General features: G+C 35.0%; 3 protein-coding genes across 4 annotated transcripts; 2 read left to right on the forward strand and 1 right to left on the reverse strand.

The window, feature by feature from the left end:
* The first annotated feature begins 4,817 nt into the window (after positions 1-4,817).
* On the forward strand, positions 4,818-5,726 carry BNAC04G15940D (cyclin-dependent protein kinase inhibitor SMR11). Its single transcript, XM_013831630.3, has 2 exons — positions 4,818-4,963; positions 5,125-5,726. Exons 1-2 carry the CDS (start codon positions 4,915-4,917, stop codon positions 5,532-5,534), a joined length of 459 nt encoding a protein of 152 aa, XP_013687084.2. The 5' UTR covers positions 4,818-4,914; the 3' UTR covers positions 5,535-5,726.
* Positions 5,727-12,716: 6,990 nt separating this feature from the next.
* LOC125585852 lies at positions 12,717-13,217 on the reverse strand. Its single transcript, XM_048755555.1, has one exon. It carries the CDS (start codon positions 13,215-13,217, stop codon positions 12,717-12,719), a length of 501 nt encoding a protein of 166 aa, XP_048611512.1.
* Positions 13,218-16,735: 3,518 nt separating this feature from the next.
* Positions 16,736-17,710, forward strand: LOC106394676 (cyclin-dependent protein kinase inhibitor SMR11). Of its 2 annotated transcripts, XM_013835246.3 has the most exons (2): positions 16,736-16,990; positions 17,149-17,710. In XM_013835246.3, exons 1-2 carry the CDS (start codon positions 16,792-16,794, stop codon positions 17,499-17,501), a joined length of 552 nt encoding a protein of 183 aa, XP_013690700.2. In that variant the 5' UTR covers positions 16,736-16,791; the 3' UTR covers positions 17,502-17,710. The 2 variants fall into 2 exon arrangements, with proteins under 2 accessions (XP_013690700.2, XP_048610480.1); XM_048754523.1 differs by lacking the exon at positions 16,736-16,990 and having other exon boundaries at positions 16,993-17,710.
* Positions 17,711-17,947: the final 237 nt, after the last annotated feature.

A 17,947-nucleotide genomic window follows, 5' to 3' on the forward strand; every position in this document is an offset into this window, starting at 1 on the left:
ATTATTTTGTGTTTATGATTCTAAAATTCAGTCCGATTTTAACAGGGTTATAAGACATAGTCGACGGTTATATTCTGAAACTGTATAGTTTGTATTAACATAGATATCAGTATAGGGACAGTTATGGTACGTTTAATAATAATTATGAGGTTGGATATGGTACGTCTAATTCATAAGGGATTAGGCATTTAATTAAAACTATGAAATCGGTTATGGTACCTTTAATTTATAAGAGATAGACATTTAATTAAAATATAAAGTCCACCTTAAAAATCTACCTAGAAGAAGTTGTGATTTTCTAATTTAATAAGATAGACGTATGTGTGTATAGTTACATTATATATACAAACTTCGGTTGACAAAAAAAATAATATATATATATATATACAAACTTCGATTTATTCTAGGTTCGCCTTAAAAGGTGAAATAAACACTATATTTTTAGTTGTGGCTTCAATCATTATTATTTAAGGTCGAACAACTATTATTAGACCTGCGGGTTCAGTTTCTTCGGTTAAATCGGGTCGGTCAATTAGAATTTTGGTTAGTTCGGATCGCTTAAATCTCACCAAAATGAACAAAAAAAGGAATTCAGCTAGGTTTTCGGTTAGTTCGGTTTCCAAAAAATTTCAGATGTTTTTGATTTTGCGGTTAGTTCGGTAAATTTTTTGATTTAAATTAAATTAAAATGAATTATTCCGATTAATGTTGGTTATTTCGGTTTGAATTTTGGTTTGTTCGGCTAGTCCAATGTGGACTTTTTTAATTGGTACTATTTGGTAAAATAATTATTTTTTATAAAACCAAACTTTCCGATTACCGAACCAAACCAAACCTTCAAATCAAACTAACTGACAACTGAAATTTTCGGTTCGGTTTGGTAGGTTCGGCTCGGATAATAACCGCATCCTAATTATTACAGTAAACAGAGATACTATATCTAAACTATTAAAACAGGAGTACAAAACTGAATTGACCCTGACTTTTCCCTAATAATTACAATCCTATGCCACAAATCAAAACATAATCGTGTGACATTAATCAAAACACAATAGTTTTATATATTTCCTAAACTGTGCCTTCGCTACCACCAGCCAATTAATTAAATTTGGACAGTGTAAACCTTACATTTTTTTAACCCAAACCAAGGAAACCAATGATCTGTTGTTTCGTACATTCAATGACCCATTACAAACCAAGCCATCGATCATAACTTTAAAATAACATGAAATTTATATCTGTCTCCCTCTTCGAAACCTGATCGTTTTAAGTCTCAGCATTCCAGTATTATTGATCTTCTATCTTCTCCTTCTTCTTTATTATCTGCCTCTCTTTCTAGGATTTCTTCCAGTTTGCCTCAAAGCAAAATACGTCTTCTTCTTCTTCTCCTTTTGCTATAGATAGAACCTTCCAACAATTCTGAAAATATTCTCTCTGTTTTCCTATGGCCGTGCCCAGATTCCTTGTGAAGAAAAAGAGTTGTGATCTTTATGAAACTCCGGTTATAAAAGGAAGCAAGAAGAGAAAGATCGAGAGAGATGTTCCTCCTTGGCCTCCAGTCTCCATCTCTGCTGCTTGCTGCATAACGAAACTCCACAACTTCTCCATTCCGTCTCTCTGCTCTGTCGTGGGCTTCGTCGTCATGGCCGCCGGCGTCGTCAAGCTCCAGATCCGGCAAAGATAAAGCTCAATCCATTCCAATGGCTGGCTTCTCCGTATTTGCACTTTAGATCCCTCACATTTCTGATTATTTTCAGATCGACCAAAAGCTTTGTAAATTACAGAAACATCCTTTCAAATCAACCCCGAATCTTTCAATTGTGTTATCTAAACCCAGCGAATATTCCAATTTTGTAACCTTGGTATCTGAATTTTCTGTTGTTTTCACATTTGCCCCAATAATTCTAAATTGATTAGAATAACCTCAGAATTTTGACTCAAACTTCTCAAGTGTGCACTTTAATCCTTGTATATGCAATTATGTATGCAAATGCAATATATATATACACCTAATATGCAATCTAAATGATTAAAATGAGATAAAGTTAGATGTTAGAAGTCATTAAATAACTAAATATCAGATATATCCATATAGGTGTTGGTTTTCGATTTGTAATATATAACATATATGATAGATCGATATTTTTAATTGTTTATAATTTGTTGGTTGTTCATATTGTGGTTAGATACTAAATTAATCAAAATAATATGTCATATAAATATTCGTCAATTAGTAACTTTAATTACATTAACTATTTTTTGATGTGTTTATTTATAAACTAAGAAAACCAATTAGCATGTTTACTTATATTAACAAATCTATTTTTCAAAATAAAATATTTTACGTCAAATAAAATATTTTATATAAAATAAAATTCACTCCCGTTTTAATAAAATAGATTTATTAAATATACACATATGGGCTTGGATTATTGAAAAAGGTCAATTATGATGTACCAATTTTTTTCATAAAAAATGTCCCAATTTAACATTTATTAGGTTTGTTAAATTATTATTTTTTAAATCTGTTCTTATTTTTTTTTTACATTCTTTTTATTTTTGAATGTATTTTTAACTTGGTTTCATTATTTTTTGGTTTGCCTAAATAATGTATTTGTTTTAAAAATCTATATAAAATTTTTGAACTTTATATTCAACTTTAAAAAAAAATATTTGTAATATAATTTAATAAAACTAACAAGTATACTTAAACTTCTAGAACTTTACAGTTTAATTTACCAAATAAACTAAATAAAGGCACAATAAAAAAAACACAATCTCATAATTTATAAACGAAGGCTAATCACATTGACAAGACGCACCAATGTTAAACCTGAAAACATATGAATCTATAACATCTTGAGTATAAGCATTTGAATTTATCAAATTTTCGAAAGTTAAAAATATATGATTATGAATAACAAACACCCGTAGGTCAAAATCTAGTATATATTAAAGTAAATGGTCATCATATACAGACCATAAAACATATATATCTGAAATCTAATAAATTTAATTAAAACACGAACTCAAATATAAACATTAAATAAGATAATATTTTTAAAATATAGTATTAAGTTTATCGTGCCAAGCAAGTAACAACATTAATTAAAGATTTCAGATGATTAAAATGCTAGCCTAGGGTGGTTTGATAGGGTGTTAAACAAGTGTGGGCCAAATAATTATTCAAGTTCAATTAAGAGCAAGTCTAGAACTCGGATCACTCAAGTAGAACAGTCTATTGTCGTGGTACTGCTCCCTATGCTGATCGATCTTGATACCTAAACTCTCGTTTGGATCAAGACGCGACAGCAAGCAATAGAGATCAAGTCCGATATGTTCACAAAACACCCTAATATCTACTTTCGCTTATTAGGGATGCAATGCTCATTCATAACAGATCTAGCAACATATTACACGGTTAATGAACAAGTTATACCTAGGATCTAACATTAAGCGGCCAGTTTAATGCAAGCATTAAGAACAGTTATGAATAAAGACAATCAATGGTTTCATTTATCTATGTTTAACTCACGGATCTAACACCCTAGACTAAGCAAGTGGATTACTCAGCCATGAACAGAGAAAACATAGAGATAACAGATGAAAAAAAACATATTTGAATCAATAATAAAAAGTAAAGAGGGTTTAGAAATCTTCTCCAAAGGATGTAGAGATTCTTCTCCCTTAACAAGAGTACAAGTTTTCTCTCTCCAAAATCTCTTTAAAAAGTAACGTAGAATGTCTAGAATAATAAGAAAAGATAAATATGCAGGTCTATGGCGGCCTGAGAGTAAAAGGGGGAAGCCTTAAGTAAAATCCCGAAATATTTGGAAACTTCTTTAAAAATCTCTGCCGCTGGAACAAACACTCGGGGTGTTTCGCGCGATCGGGAACAACCATCAAGACTGTTCTGCGTGAAAATCACCAAATTGCACTCTTTTCTGCCTCTTTTGTTTCAGCTGGTCCATCTCCCATCCAATGCAATTTCAGACTTGTAATGACTCGAAAAAGACTAAGAATACTCGATAAAGACTTGAAAACCAATTGAAAATCATATATACAAGATGTCTAAAACACCATATATCAACTAACAAAATTCTCAATTGATTCTCAAGCTGCCACGTAAGCAAAATTAGTATTTCAATTACGTGATAACTCAACAAGAGACTTTTTTAATTAGTACAAACTACATGTTATAACTTTTAAAATGTTTTTTGTATTAATATACTGGGGATATGATCAATAGGAAAGTATAAACTTTTAAATTTATTTTTCTTGTTTAAATAAATGATATTAGTTTTACGATAGTTAAAAAAAATCATTGTAATTCGTGAATACTTTTTAAAATATTTCAAAAATTACAATTTAATTTATGATATATAAATAATTAGTCGCTGATTTGAAAATTAATGTTTGTTGTTTTTTATTTTATTATAAAGTGCGTTGAAATTTTATTCTTTTATTTCTTAGAAAAAATAGTAGAGTAACTTCACCATCTAAAAAAGGTTTACTAAATTTTTTTTATTAAAATTTGCCAAAAGAAAAAAAAATGATCAAGACCAAGAATGATCCATAGACATGTTCTTGATCAGTTTATTATATCTCTGGTTGAAAATCTACTGAGGTCGAAATCTTTGTAACCATGATATAATGGTTAATGAAAATTGATATTTGAACCCAAAAAAAAGACCGGACACACAAACGCAACTACAATGAGTTAACTGGCGAGAAAGTCCAAAGACTCCTGGTCCTGAAGACCCCACAAAAGTTATAAAAAATCAAACTGGTGTTAAAGGAGAGTCTGAACTCTGAACGGTAGGTGTAGGTCCATTTCTAAACATTGAACGGTGGAGATTCATCTAGTCCTCTCATCTCAATTTGCATAATATAAGTACAAAAAATCCCTAAAAAATGGCGCAAACAAAAACCTACTCAGCCTCTCTCTCTCTCTCTCTCTTAGGTACTCTACTCATTCTCTCTCTCCTCTCTCTCTCTCAGCTCTCTGCAATCCATAGTTGCTTCCCGAGATTCGACAGTTACTAGATTTGATTTCTGTCCTTTTTTTTTGTTTTTATTCGTAATTAATTTCTGTTTATTATGCCTTTTGTTCTGCTCTCTTAGATCTCGTGAATCTAATGGACCAAGAAGGAAATCCATGTGAAGCAAAAAAGAAGGCTTCTTTAGAGCCTAAAACTCCAACCGCTGATGACCCAGATTCCATTTCTCCATCTGATTCAGACCTTTCTCTGTCTGAAGAGGAACTGATAACAACCACACAGAGAGAGTCCAGAGGAACCATCACTTTGTCCGATGAAGACATCATCGAGTCTATCTATCAGAGTCTCTTGCAAATCATTCTCTCGGCGCGACTGCAACAGGGCAGCGCTGAGACTTGCTGTTTAGATGATTGCAAGACGCCTCTTTCGCGGGTTGCCAAAATGGTTCCGGATACTTGTCCCGGAGCTCCGATGCAGCTCACTAAGAAATGGAGGAACAATGGCTCTGGACGGGGCAGGAAGCTCCTCTTCTGAATCTGACATCAATTTGAATCTGACTGATGATTTGTTGTTGTTAGGTATAACTAAAAGAGCTTTTAGGGATTTGTAATAACTCTTGCTTTGACTTATGTTTGTACAGTCTATTATGAGAGGACTTGGTAGCTAACTAAGCTTGTTGTTGGAGACAATTCAGTTTCTGATTTATATAAAGAATAAACTTAAGTCTTTAGTTTGTTTTGTGGGTTCTGTTTTATTATGTAGTTCTCGTGTTTATGTTTCATGAAAGTTTCCATCTTTCCCCCTTTTTTAATAGATATGCATCTGTTGGTGTGTCAGAGCTTTATCTGCAAAGGGCAAGTACAGCAGAAACAAAAAGGGTCTGAAACTGAAATGATTGCAACTCTCAATATGAATCTGCGTTGTCAAAGGATCTTTATCGTGGGAAATTGCAGTGCAAGGATCAACAAACATGCACATATTCTTCGTTTGGGTGATACTACATCATAACAACACTTGAATAAACCAATTGTAGTAGAATTCAAAAGCACTGAAGCTAAGTATTGGAACAATCAAACGGACAATGATAGATACAAAGAATTTCGGCAGAATACAACCAACTTTATAAATCTGAGTTTCATAAGCACATAACCAAAATAACCTATCGCGATTCGTGCATATGACTCAGTGGATTGCAAAGAATGTTTGATCTGAAACACTTTTGATCTTGCTAGGACTATGGAACAACGGGAACTGATTTAGATGCGTCTAGATGGCTTAACCTACAGGTTCCAAGAAGACATTCCGGGAGCTCCTATTCGGTATTTGCCTGCACAATGAAGTTAATAAAGTAAGGGAGAGTAATAACATTACCATTGGAAACTGGTTTACATGAGCCAAGAATGCCATTTCAATCACGAGTTTGTTGAGGTGACCAAGAACGAGACTCACGCTCCTTCACAACCGTGATGACCCAATATCAACAGATTTAGGCTTTGAAGATTAGGCTTCTGGTGGGGTTTGAAGAATATATTGGGCTTAAATTTTGAATTTGATTTTTAACAGATTTAGCTAAAGGTTTTTATAAGGTTGACAAAACTTTTTTGCCAAAACAACAAACAAAAGAGTTACTTTAAGATATGGATTTTAATTTGACTGGGCTCATCCTGGTCCATCCCAAAATCCATATTTGAATCCGACCGGATACGGTCCAAAAATAGTTTGGGCTTATATTTTAAAGTTCGGCCTACTAAGAATATAAAAGTTTCAGGTTTTTGAAATCTATCTATCTATATATATAAAGAAATGTTGGCCCCTCTCCCGTGAAGCCACGTCATCAATTCGTGCGTTCTGGGAGTAACACATGTCCCATTTTATATTTAGAGCCAAAATAAATGAATGCAGTTAAGGGTAATTGAATCCAGCACCTCTAGCACTGGTAATTTCTCTTAGAACCACTAGGCTAAAGTCACTTTTTATAAATATGTGGCCGCGAAAATACTTATTATCGTGTCAGCTGGAAGCCCATGCTTCTTCTGCTTGTGGCCAGGGCCGACACTGAACTGACGTCAAGATGAAGATCGTGAAGTTAACAACTTTGCTCCAAACAGTTTTGCATTGTTTCCAACCTTTATAATTTGATGCATATAATATATATCAAAATACATTTGTTGTACACGCTTTTATTAGTTTTGCTTTTAAAAGAAAGTATTTACAATTATAAATGTTTTGTGCCACTGAAGTAATAGTTGAAAAATCTCTATATATATGTCATTTTAAAATAACACTCAACTTCTATATATAGTCAATACATATGTCCATGTTATATTCTAGACTAAATATTTTTCTTTTAAAAATATAGAAAACAATTTTTTTAGTCTACAAGCAAATGTTGTATAGCAAGTATGCATTATACAAAATAATATATATTTAAAATCCATATACAAAAACATAAAAGTTGTTATATGCCTCTTTCTGACACATGCACACTCCACTATGAATAAGAATTAAAAAAAAACAGTATTGTCATCAAACTTTATCACAAATCCACATTTGTACATCTGTAATTATGAGTTGGACAATTAGTTAATTTGATACAATACCAAAGAAAGAATAATCGAAAAACAACTATACCACCGCATACTAATAAGTAAGACATAACAAATAGCCAAATTCTTGAATCTTAAAACAAATTTCAACTCGAGCATTTAGTAAATATCAAATTAACTAATACGGGCCTACAGGCGGGCCGACCCTAGTAATTATTATAATATTGTATACTAGATGTCACTTTCGCCATTTTAAAACATCTAAGTTTTTGTAAAAATGCAGATTCATCTTTTCGTCTTCAAATATAAGTGGTTTAAAAAAATTCATATACTTTAAAATCTTTTCAGTTTTTTTTTTTAGTTCTATACACGTTTTTAGGAGGTCTTCAACCTGTGACGGAGGGGTTACCTCTCCTATAGGGATGTTCAATATGGTAAAACCAAACCGTACCGAACCGAACCGAACCGAAATAGACAATATGGTTTGGTTTTGGTATATACCATATAAACCGAATGGATATTATTTTATAAAAACCGTAGGATTTGGATATGGTTTGGTATATAACCGATTAAACCGAATAAACCGAACAAAACCGATTAAAAGTAGAAACATGTAAATATGTATCTATTTTATAACAATACATGTAAATCTATTTGTTATATAAGTTAAATTTGTGTTAATAACTATTACCATAATGTTATAGTAATAAAGAACCTTATATAATTTGTAAAACACTTGAATACATCACAATTCAAACATCTTATTTTCTAAGTTTTTTTTTTGCTTTATTTTAGTATTCACTAAATTAATATGAAGATGATAAATTTGATGGAAAATAATTAATGGAAAATTTTCACAACTTTTTTCTTATTTATAAACAAACAGAGTTTCGTGTTCAATCGAAAAAGAATGACTTTAATCAACACTAAATATGGAAGAGTGGAAAAACTTTTCTTTCATGTTTCTGTTTTGTTTCATATTTTTATTTTCAAAATTTCAGGCTCTGATTTTAATTACAGATTTGATGATTTTATTTGATGGTAGAAGCATTTTTACGTTTTTGTTCATTTATTTGAACATGTAATATATTTTTAATAAATGACTGTGTTGACAATATGACTCTAAAATTCATTTTATATGATCTAAAACTAAATAATTATGTTTTTTGGTATAAAACCGAATAAATTGAAAACCGACGGTATATAAACCGAACCAAACCGAATTAAATATGGATTTAGAATGATAGTTATATTTTACTAACTGAAATACCGAAAACCGAAAAAACCGAACCTAAACCGAACCGATATCCGGATTGAACACCCCTACGAAACTTAAAAAGATACGGTTTCTACGAATAGCTTGTTTGTGTTGTAAAAGAATGGGGAATTGTCTGTGTATTATTAATGAGTAATAGATGTTCCTTATATGAGGATTACAAAGTATAGGAAAAAAAAAATTATCCAAAACCTAATACAACATGAAATAGGAAAAGATCTAAAACAGATAAATGGAAACATCCTAGATCTAAGGTCGGCCGACTCTCTCTCCTCTTGGGCGCCGACTCTCTTTCCTCTTGGACACGGCTGGGCCTTGTCTTGGTCTTGGTTATGGGCCATCCACATAATGATTTATAACACTCCCCCTTGGATGCCATAACCATATGGGTTTGTATCATGCACGACGTTGCCTCATTAAGACCTCTCTAGGAAAACCAAAAACCCAAGGTGGGAAAAAATGGAAACCGTAGATAGGAAAAAGAGTACAACACATGACACTCCCCCTGATGAAGGCATCACTGAAGATCCTTCAACTGGCGCATTCCTATCTGATGAACCAGCTTCCTGAACGTTGAGGTCGGCAGAGACTTAGTGAACAGATCGGCCGAATTGTCACTGGACCGAACCTGAACCACTTCAACTTCTTTAGCCTTCTGCAGGTCGTGGGTGAAGAAGAATTTAGGCAAGATATGTTTTGTTCTATCTCCCTTAACGTATCCATCTTTGAGCTGAGCTATACAAGCTGCATTGTCCTCATAGATGATCGTTGGTTCTTCCTTTTCTTTTCCCACGGCCAAGCCACTCTTCCTTAGGATATGGCCGGTCATGTTCCTCAACCACACAAGCTCTCGGCTTGCTTCATACATGGCTATGATCTCGGCATGATTAGATGATGTTGCCACTAAGGTTTGTTTTGAGGACCGCCAGCTTATTGCAGCCCCACTGTGTATAAACACATAACCTGTCTGAGATCTAGCATTGTGTGGGTCAGATAAGTACCCAGCATCTGCATATCTGGCCAAGCTATCTCCTGGTCGGCTCATATAGAACAAACCGAGATCGGTTGTTCCTTGCAGATATCTGAACAGATGTTTTATTCCGTTCCAGTGCCTAAGTGTCGGACATGAACTGAATCTAGACAGTAAACTCACGGCAAAACTAATGTCCGGTCTTGTATGGCTAGCCAAATACATTTAGACATTCGACCGTTTGGGAAATCTCTTCAGGGGTTCCAATCAAATTCAGGTCGTCCACATAGACAGACATAATCATGAAGCCCTTGCTGTCAAATCTCTTTATAAAGATACATGGACTTATTGGATCGTTCTTATAACCTTCTTTCATTAGGTACTCTGATAATCAGTTGTACCACATTCGACCTGATTGTTTCAAACCGTACGAGGCTTTATTCAGCTTAATACAATGCTGTTCTCGAGAACCTTTCTTATCTTTGAGCTCAATACCCTCTGGAACTCTCAAATGAATTTCATTATCCAGTGGACCGTACAGATAAGCAGTTACTACATCCATTAGGCGTAGATCAAGCTTCTCTTTCACGGCCAGACTGATCAAATATCGTAATGTAGTTGCGTCCACCACAGGGAATAAGTTTCCTCATAATCTATTCCTGGTCTCTGTGAGAATCCTTGTGCTACAAGCCGTGCTTTGTATCTCACTACTTCTCCTTTCTCATTTCTCTTTCTCACAAAGACTCATTTGTATCCAACTGGTTTGGCATCTCTAGGTGTCACGGGTATAGGGCCAAAAACGCCTCTTTTCTTTAATGATTCTAACTCCACGTTTATAGCTTCTTTCCATTTGATCCAATCTGATCTTTGCATGCATTCATATATAGACGTGGGTTCTAGATCCTCATTTTTTTCCATGATCTCAAGTGCTACTTTATAAGCAAAAATATCATCGACGTTGATATCATTTATGTTCCATTTCGTTCCAGACATTATATGGTTTATAGAGATCTCCTGATTGTCCGGCCCTTGTGTCCCATGAAGTTCGGCGTCCCGAACCCCATCATTTGGAACGGTCGGATCATTTGGCATTGCCGGCTCACTTGGCTCGACCGTCTGGGTCGGCTCGGCCGGTCCATCAATGTTCTGGACGGTTTCCTTGATGCTCTCGGATCCAGCACCTCTCTTGGACTTCCGAGACTGTTTATCTTTGGAACCAATAGGTCTACCACGTTTGAGACGTTGTTTAGACTCTGTAGCCACTTGATCTTGTCCCTTCTGGAAATCTATTCGTATTGGTGCATTACAAGCCGGGATATACGATTTTGTCACTCGATTTGGGTCAGCAAATGAATCTGGCAGTTGATTAGCTAGCTTTTGAAGATGTATAATCTTTTGGACTTCCATATCACATTCTTTAGTCCGAGGATCTTGCCAAGATATTGATGGTCGAGACCATTCGATTTCTTTGCTCAACCGGCCGTTATCTCCCCCTAAGGTCGGATATGTGGACTCGTCAAACTGTGAGTCTGCGTATCTGGCCTTAAACAAATCACCGGTTGTTGGCTCAAGATACTTTATAATACTTGGGGAGTCATATCCTACGTATATTCTCATCCTCCTTTGTGGTCCCATTTTAGTTCTCTGTGGTGGAGCAATTGGAACGTAGACGGCACATCCAAATGTTTTGATGTGGGACACGTCTGGCTCATGACCCGTGAGTAACTGGGATGGTGAATATCTATGCTCACTAGATGGCCTGATACGAATCAGTTCTGCTGCATGTAATACGGCATGTCCCCACGCTGATACCGGGAGCTGAGACCGCATGAGCAATGGTCTGGCTATCAGCTGGATACGTTTAATGAATGATTCGGCCAAGCCGTTCTGCGTATGTACATGTGCCACAGAATGTTCTACACTTACCCCCATGGACATACAATAGTCATTAAACGTCTGGGACGTAAACTCACCAGCATTGTCTAGACGTATAGTCTTTAAAGGAAAGTCTGGAAAGTGTGCTCTTAGTCTTATTATCTGAGCAAGCAGGCGTGCAAATGCCAAGTTCCAAGTGGACAGTAGGCAGACATGCAACCATCTGGTCGATGCATCAATCAGGACCATGAAATACCGAAACGTCCCACTAGGTGGGTGTATTGGTCCACATATGTCTCCCTGAATCATTTCCAGAAAATTTATGATCTCTTTATTAACTTTGGCTGGTGACGGCCTAGTTATGAGTTTCCCTTGTGCACATGCTGCACATGTGAGATTGTATGGGACAACTCCTTTGAACGTGTGCCCTTGTGAGTTCATCATCAACTTTCGCATCATGTTAGTACCGGGATGGCCAAGCCGGTTATGCCATAAGGTGAAATTGTCGCAGGCATTAGCCTCGATCATACTGACCTTTGCATAGTATAGGCCAGTAGACATTGCAGATAAGGTTTCTAGGATCCTTTTATAGCCTTTGGTGATCGAAATTATATTAAGGAATTTTTTATTTCCTTCTTCCCATGTTTCAAGATGGAAACCGTTCAATCTTATGTCTTTGAAACTCAATAGGCTCCTTTTAGAGCTTGGGGAATACAAGGCATTTCTGATCTCTAGATGAGTGCCCTTACGCATCAATACATAAGCCTGGCCGTGACCTTCAATCAGGCCGGCTACACCTGCAATGGTGTGTACGTTTGCACTTTGCATTGTGAGATTTAAGAAATATCTTTTATCTCTAAGTATTGTATGACTTGTGCCACTATCCACCACGAGTATGCTCATTTCGTCATTCATTTCTATAAATAAGATTTCATTTCTCAGAGACTTCAAAACTTTCATTTATTAAAGTTGCAGAACACCGAAATTAAAAACACCAAATCAATCATAAAACAATCATAAAGCAATAAAAACAAGTCGTATCAAAAATTTTAGTCTTTGAGACAATCAGAAGTCTCAAAGTCCATCAGGTCGTCATTTGCAACATCGGATTCTTTATCAGCCTCATAACCGGAATCATGGACCATATGAGCCTCCGGGTTCTTGTCTTTAATACTTCCCTGGTAGAGCTCACATAAGTGCTTAGGAGTTCTACAATTCTTGGCCCAATGGTTGCTCATCCCACATATGTGACAAACGGATTTGGTTGAGTAAGACGGTTTGGATATACCGCCTCGACCTCGTCCATATCCACCTCGGCCACGGCCGGGATTGGAACCACGACCACTGTTATTGTGGTTTCCTTTCCGGCCGGCCAAGTATCTATCTCGACCGTTCGAGTAATTGTCACGGTTTCTATATCCACCACAGCCTTTGCCGTGTGATCTCTTATCATTCTGGATGTAATTGCACTCGTTGGGATTTTTCTTTTCAACTTCATTGGCCTCTGGTAATGGGGCAGATCCGACAGGTCTAGCTTCACTGTTCTTCATCAGGAGCTCATTGTTTGCCTCGGCCAGAAGCAGGCACGAGATCAGATCAGTGTATGTGGCGAAGCCTTTCATTCGGTACTGCTGCTGCAGGATTATGTTTGAGGAATGAAACGTAGAGAATGTTTTCTCAAGTAACTCTTCTTCGGTTACTACTTCACCACAAAGTCTCAGCATCGAGACAGTCTTGAACAAGACCGAATTGTACTCATCCACTGACTTATAATCCATGAATCTTAGATTCTTCCAGTCATTTCTAGCTTTTGGGAGTAACACAGTTTTCTGGTGATCATATCTATGCTGTAAAGCATCCCAAAGCTCTAGTGGATTTTTCATCGTAATGTACTGATCTTTTAGACCTTCAATGAGGTGATGGCGTATAATACTTATAGCCCTGTACCGATTCTTATCAGTCTCATTGTTGTCCTTGATGATTGTATCACCAAGTCCCTTTGACCTTAAGCTGATCTTTGTATCTAGCGCCCACTGTAAGTAGTTATCTCCAGAGAGATTAAGGGCTGCGTAGTCTCTATTTGAGATTTTCGACATCTGAATCACATTATCATTTCAATTTTAGGTTCACAATGTGATCATGTGGCCGCATGGTATAACAAGCTCGGCCACAAACTTGTCTTACGCATCTATGAGAAAACAATCAATCTAATCGACCATGGTACGAACAAACAAGCCGCACGGCTATGTGGACAATCAATAGGATCGGACATGTAATTCTAAATTGACCATGGTGCGAACAATCATAATATATGATTCTACATGTACCAGGGAGATTAAAGCCACACGGCCATATGAGTTTCAATGCAATCAGATTCGAATTTGTTTGTTTTCTACATGCTGGTCGATTTCATTAATCAATTGTGAATGCAATTCAATTCAAATTCATATGTATGCAAGACAATCCTAGGGTTTCCGATTTGAACACTAGAAGGATTCAATTTCAAGATTAAGGTTTCAAGGACTTTAGATTCAAGTTCTGGATCAGATTACTTCAATCAATCTAACAATCCTAAAACCTCAAATCAATCAATTCAATCAATAAAAATCGAATTCAGTTCTTTAGGGTTTAGGGTTTCGATTCCTAAATTAGGGTTTCTCAAAATCAAATCAGGAACAATCAATTCAAGTTCTAAGGAATCGATTTCTATCTTTCTAGTTAAGAGATTGTAGATTTTAGGGTTTTGATCAAGATCAAAGTTTCCATATTTATGGATTAGGGTTTCTGATCAATCTAGGTTCTCAGATTATGTTATACCTTTGTTTTGTAGGGGGTTAGAACCGGACCACCTTTAGAGAGAGAGAGAGAATCGATCGAACGCTTGTGGACTCCAATCGGGTCGCGGATGGGACGATCGCGGGCTGGACGTGTCTCGGCTGCGAGCTGCGCGGAGATCGGATCGTGTGCGATCGCGTTTCGGGTGTGGATCGTGAGCTGGACGGTTCTTCTAAGCTGGAACGTGATCTGAGAACTTCTAGGATTCAAGAGGGATCAACTGGGTTCTTGAATGAACTAAGAACAAGATTAGGGTTTAGGGTTGTGGTCGCCGGTTTTGGTTTTTAGGGTTAGAGGTTTCGATTTGTCTCAGGGATCTAGAGACGATCGTGCTGATAACGTGTTGTAAAAGAATGGGGAATTTTCTGTGCATTATTAATGAGTAATAGAGGTTCTTTATATAAGGATTACAAAGTACAAGAAAAATGAAATTATCCAAAACCTAATACAACATGAAATAGAAAAAGATCTAAAACAGATAAATGGAAACATCCTAGATCTAAGGTCGGCCGACTCTCTCTCCTCTTGGGCGCCGACTCTCTTTCCTCTTGGACACGGCTGGGTTTTGTCTTGGTCTTGGTTATGGGTCATCCACATAATGATTTGTAACAGTTTTTAATGCTACCAAATAACAAAATTTAAACAATCAAATGTAAACGAAAAACTAAATATTTAAGAGTACGCATTAATGTTACATGCAGTTAAATGTCCCATACTTTGTATTTTGGAAAAACATGTTCTACATAAAAAAAAAGAATGCAACTTTATCGAATTTAGAATACGACTCTTGTAATGATCAGACAGTAAAATATATTCATAACTTAGATCAAGAATATTAGACCAATGTATTAATATTAGGAGTGGCAACGGTCATAGGAATATAATACTACTCTTTTTTTTTGGAACTCTTCTTTTTTTGAACTCCGGAATAATACTACTTATATTATTATTTTTTGCAACTAATACTACTTATATTAAAATGTACAACTTCAGGTTTTTCCAAAATATCTAAAGTCCAAATGGACTAAATCAGAAAAGGTCTAATATTTGAGGCATATATAGTTAGATTCAGAGCCAATGTTTCATATGTTCGGACCGCGGTTTTACTACACATTTAATTGACGCTAGATTTTGGACGCGCGGATGTACTTTTAAAAAAATACGATGCTATTTGTTTTTTATCTCACTATTTAAGGTTTGGTACAAAATTCGAATTCGAATAACCGAACTGATCTCAATCGAATAAGTAGTACAAATCCGAATCGAAATTGATTAAATTTTCGAATTATTCAAAATTTTGGTATTTGAAGAACTGAAACTTAATCTGATCCGAACATAAGTATTTTGGGTATCCAAAATAGAATTATATACTTATATATTAATTATTTTTAAATTTAATATATATAAAAACATCCAGAATATATATGATATTTTTAAGTTCGTTTAAATACTTGAAAATATATACAAATAATCAAACGTAAATATCTAAAATAGTTAAAATATACTCAAAACTCCAAAAATATTAAAATAATTATTAATTATCTATTCAAATATTTAAACCAAACCAATTTATATGTTAAGTTAAGTACTCTGACATATGTAATTCAAATTTATATGTAATATATTCTATTGTTTATAGATTTTTTTTTCAAATTAAAGCATATAATAAATTTTAAATTTTTTTACAAAATATGTGTTATCATATAATTAATCGGATTTTATACTTACCATCAAATAAGTAATCTTAGAATTAATAATATTTTATATGTACAATCATATAAATAATCACATATATTATATTTTTAAATTTCAATTTGAAATATAAAAACCATAATTTAAGTTGCTGTTTGAAATTGGGCTTTGTATTGTATTTTTTTTTACATATATTGAAAACATTTTTATAATAGTTTTTAGAAAATATGTTAGTAAAAATCAAATTTTGAATATATGTATATTTTTGAATGAATTTTTGATATAAATCAATTTTAAATTATTATTTTGATTTGAATATGTATATAAAGTAACATAAGCCCATTATTTTTAATATAATGTTATGGCCTTTCAATTTTTAATATAATAAATCCAATATTTTTTTTTCTAACTTACGGATATCCATGTTTTCAAACATGACTATTTTTTTAAAGTACTATCTAAGTTGTCAAACAAAACCTCAAAGTAATTTACTTCGATACCATAGATAGATGCTGCTTTAACAAAACACCGGACACACAAAGGCAACTACAATGAGTTGCGAGAAGTCCAAAGACTCCTGAAGACCCCACAAAAAATATGAAACAGGTGTTAAAGGAGAGACGTCAGATCTATAATATTAAAACAAAATTGGTCCCATTTCTAAATATCGAACGGTATATATTCATCTCTTTCTCTCATCTCAATTTGCATAATATAAATGCAAAAAAATCCCTAAAAATGGCGCAAACAAAAAACCTACTCAGCCATTCTCAGACTCTCTCTCTCTCTCTCACAGGTACTATCTTTCTCTTCTCGCTCTTACTTTCTGTGCAACCCTAAATCCATAGTTTCGTCAAGAGATTTGACAGTAACTAGATTTGATTTCTGTCCTTTTTTGGTTTTATTCGTAATTAATTTTTGGTTTATTATGTGCCTTTTGTTCTGCTCTCTTAGATCTCGTGAATCCAATGGACCAAGAAGGAGATCCATGTGCTCTGGAGAAGGCTTCTTTAGAGCCTAAAGCTCCAACCGCTGCTGACCCAGATTCGGTTTCTCCATTTGATTCAGACCCTTCTCTGTCTGAAGAAGAAGACCTGCTAACCGATGAAGAAATCATCGAGTCTGTCTATCAGAGTCTCTTGTTAATCATTCTCTCAGCTGAGATTTGGTGTTTTGATTATTGCAAGACACCTCCTCCTTCGCGGGTTGCAGAAACTGTTCCGGATACTTGTCCCGGAGCTCCAATGAAGCTCGCTAAGATATCAAGGTCCATCGATTCTGGAGGACTGAGAAGGAAACTCTTCTGAATCTGACTGATGATGGATTGATGTTGTGACATAATGTTAGCTTAGCTGTAAGAGCTTTTAGGGATTGTAATTTAACTCTTTTTAGCTTCTTGCTTTTGCTTATGTTTGTACAGTCTTCTTAGGCTTTTATGAGGACTTGCTAGCTAACCTTGTTGTTGGAGACATTCAGTTCTATCTTTAAGAAAGAAAAAAATCAAAACTTTCTCTTCTTTCTTCTGGGTTTTGGTTTTATGTTTCCTGAAGCTTGTGGCAGTGAAGAATCTGGACTAAAGTTTCCACCATCTTTCCCCTTTTTATAGATATGTATCTGTAGGATACATCCACTAAGTCTTTGTATTTGTTAGTGTGTCACAGTTTTGTGGGTGTGTTTGCATCCTCTATCAAATGTTATTTGGAAGAGTTACCACAGAAACAAAAGGGCCTTGCAAAAGTCTGAAACTGAAATG

This window comes from Brassica napus, chromosome C4 (genome assembly GCF_020379485.1).
Source record: "Brassica napus cultivar Da-Ae chromosome C4, Da-Ae, whole genome shotgun sequence".
In the NCBI taxonomy this organism is placed as follows: Eukaryota; Viridiplantae; Streptophyta; class Magnoliopsida; order Brassicales; family Brassicaceae; genus Brassica; species Brassica napus.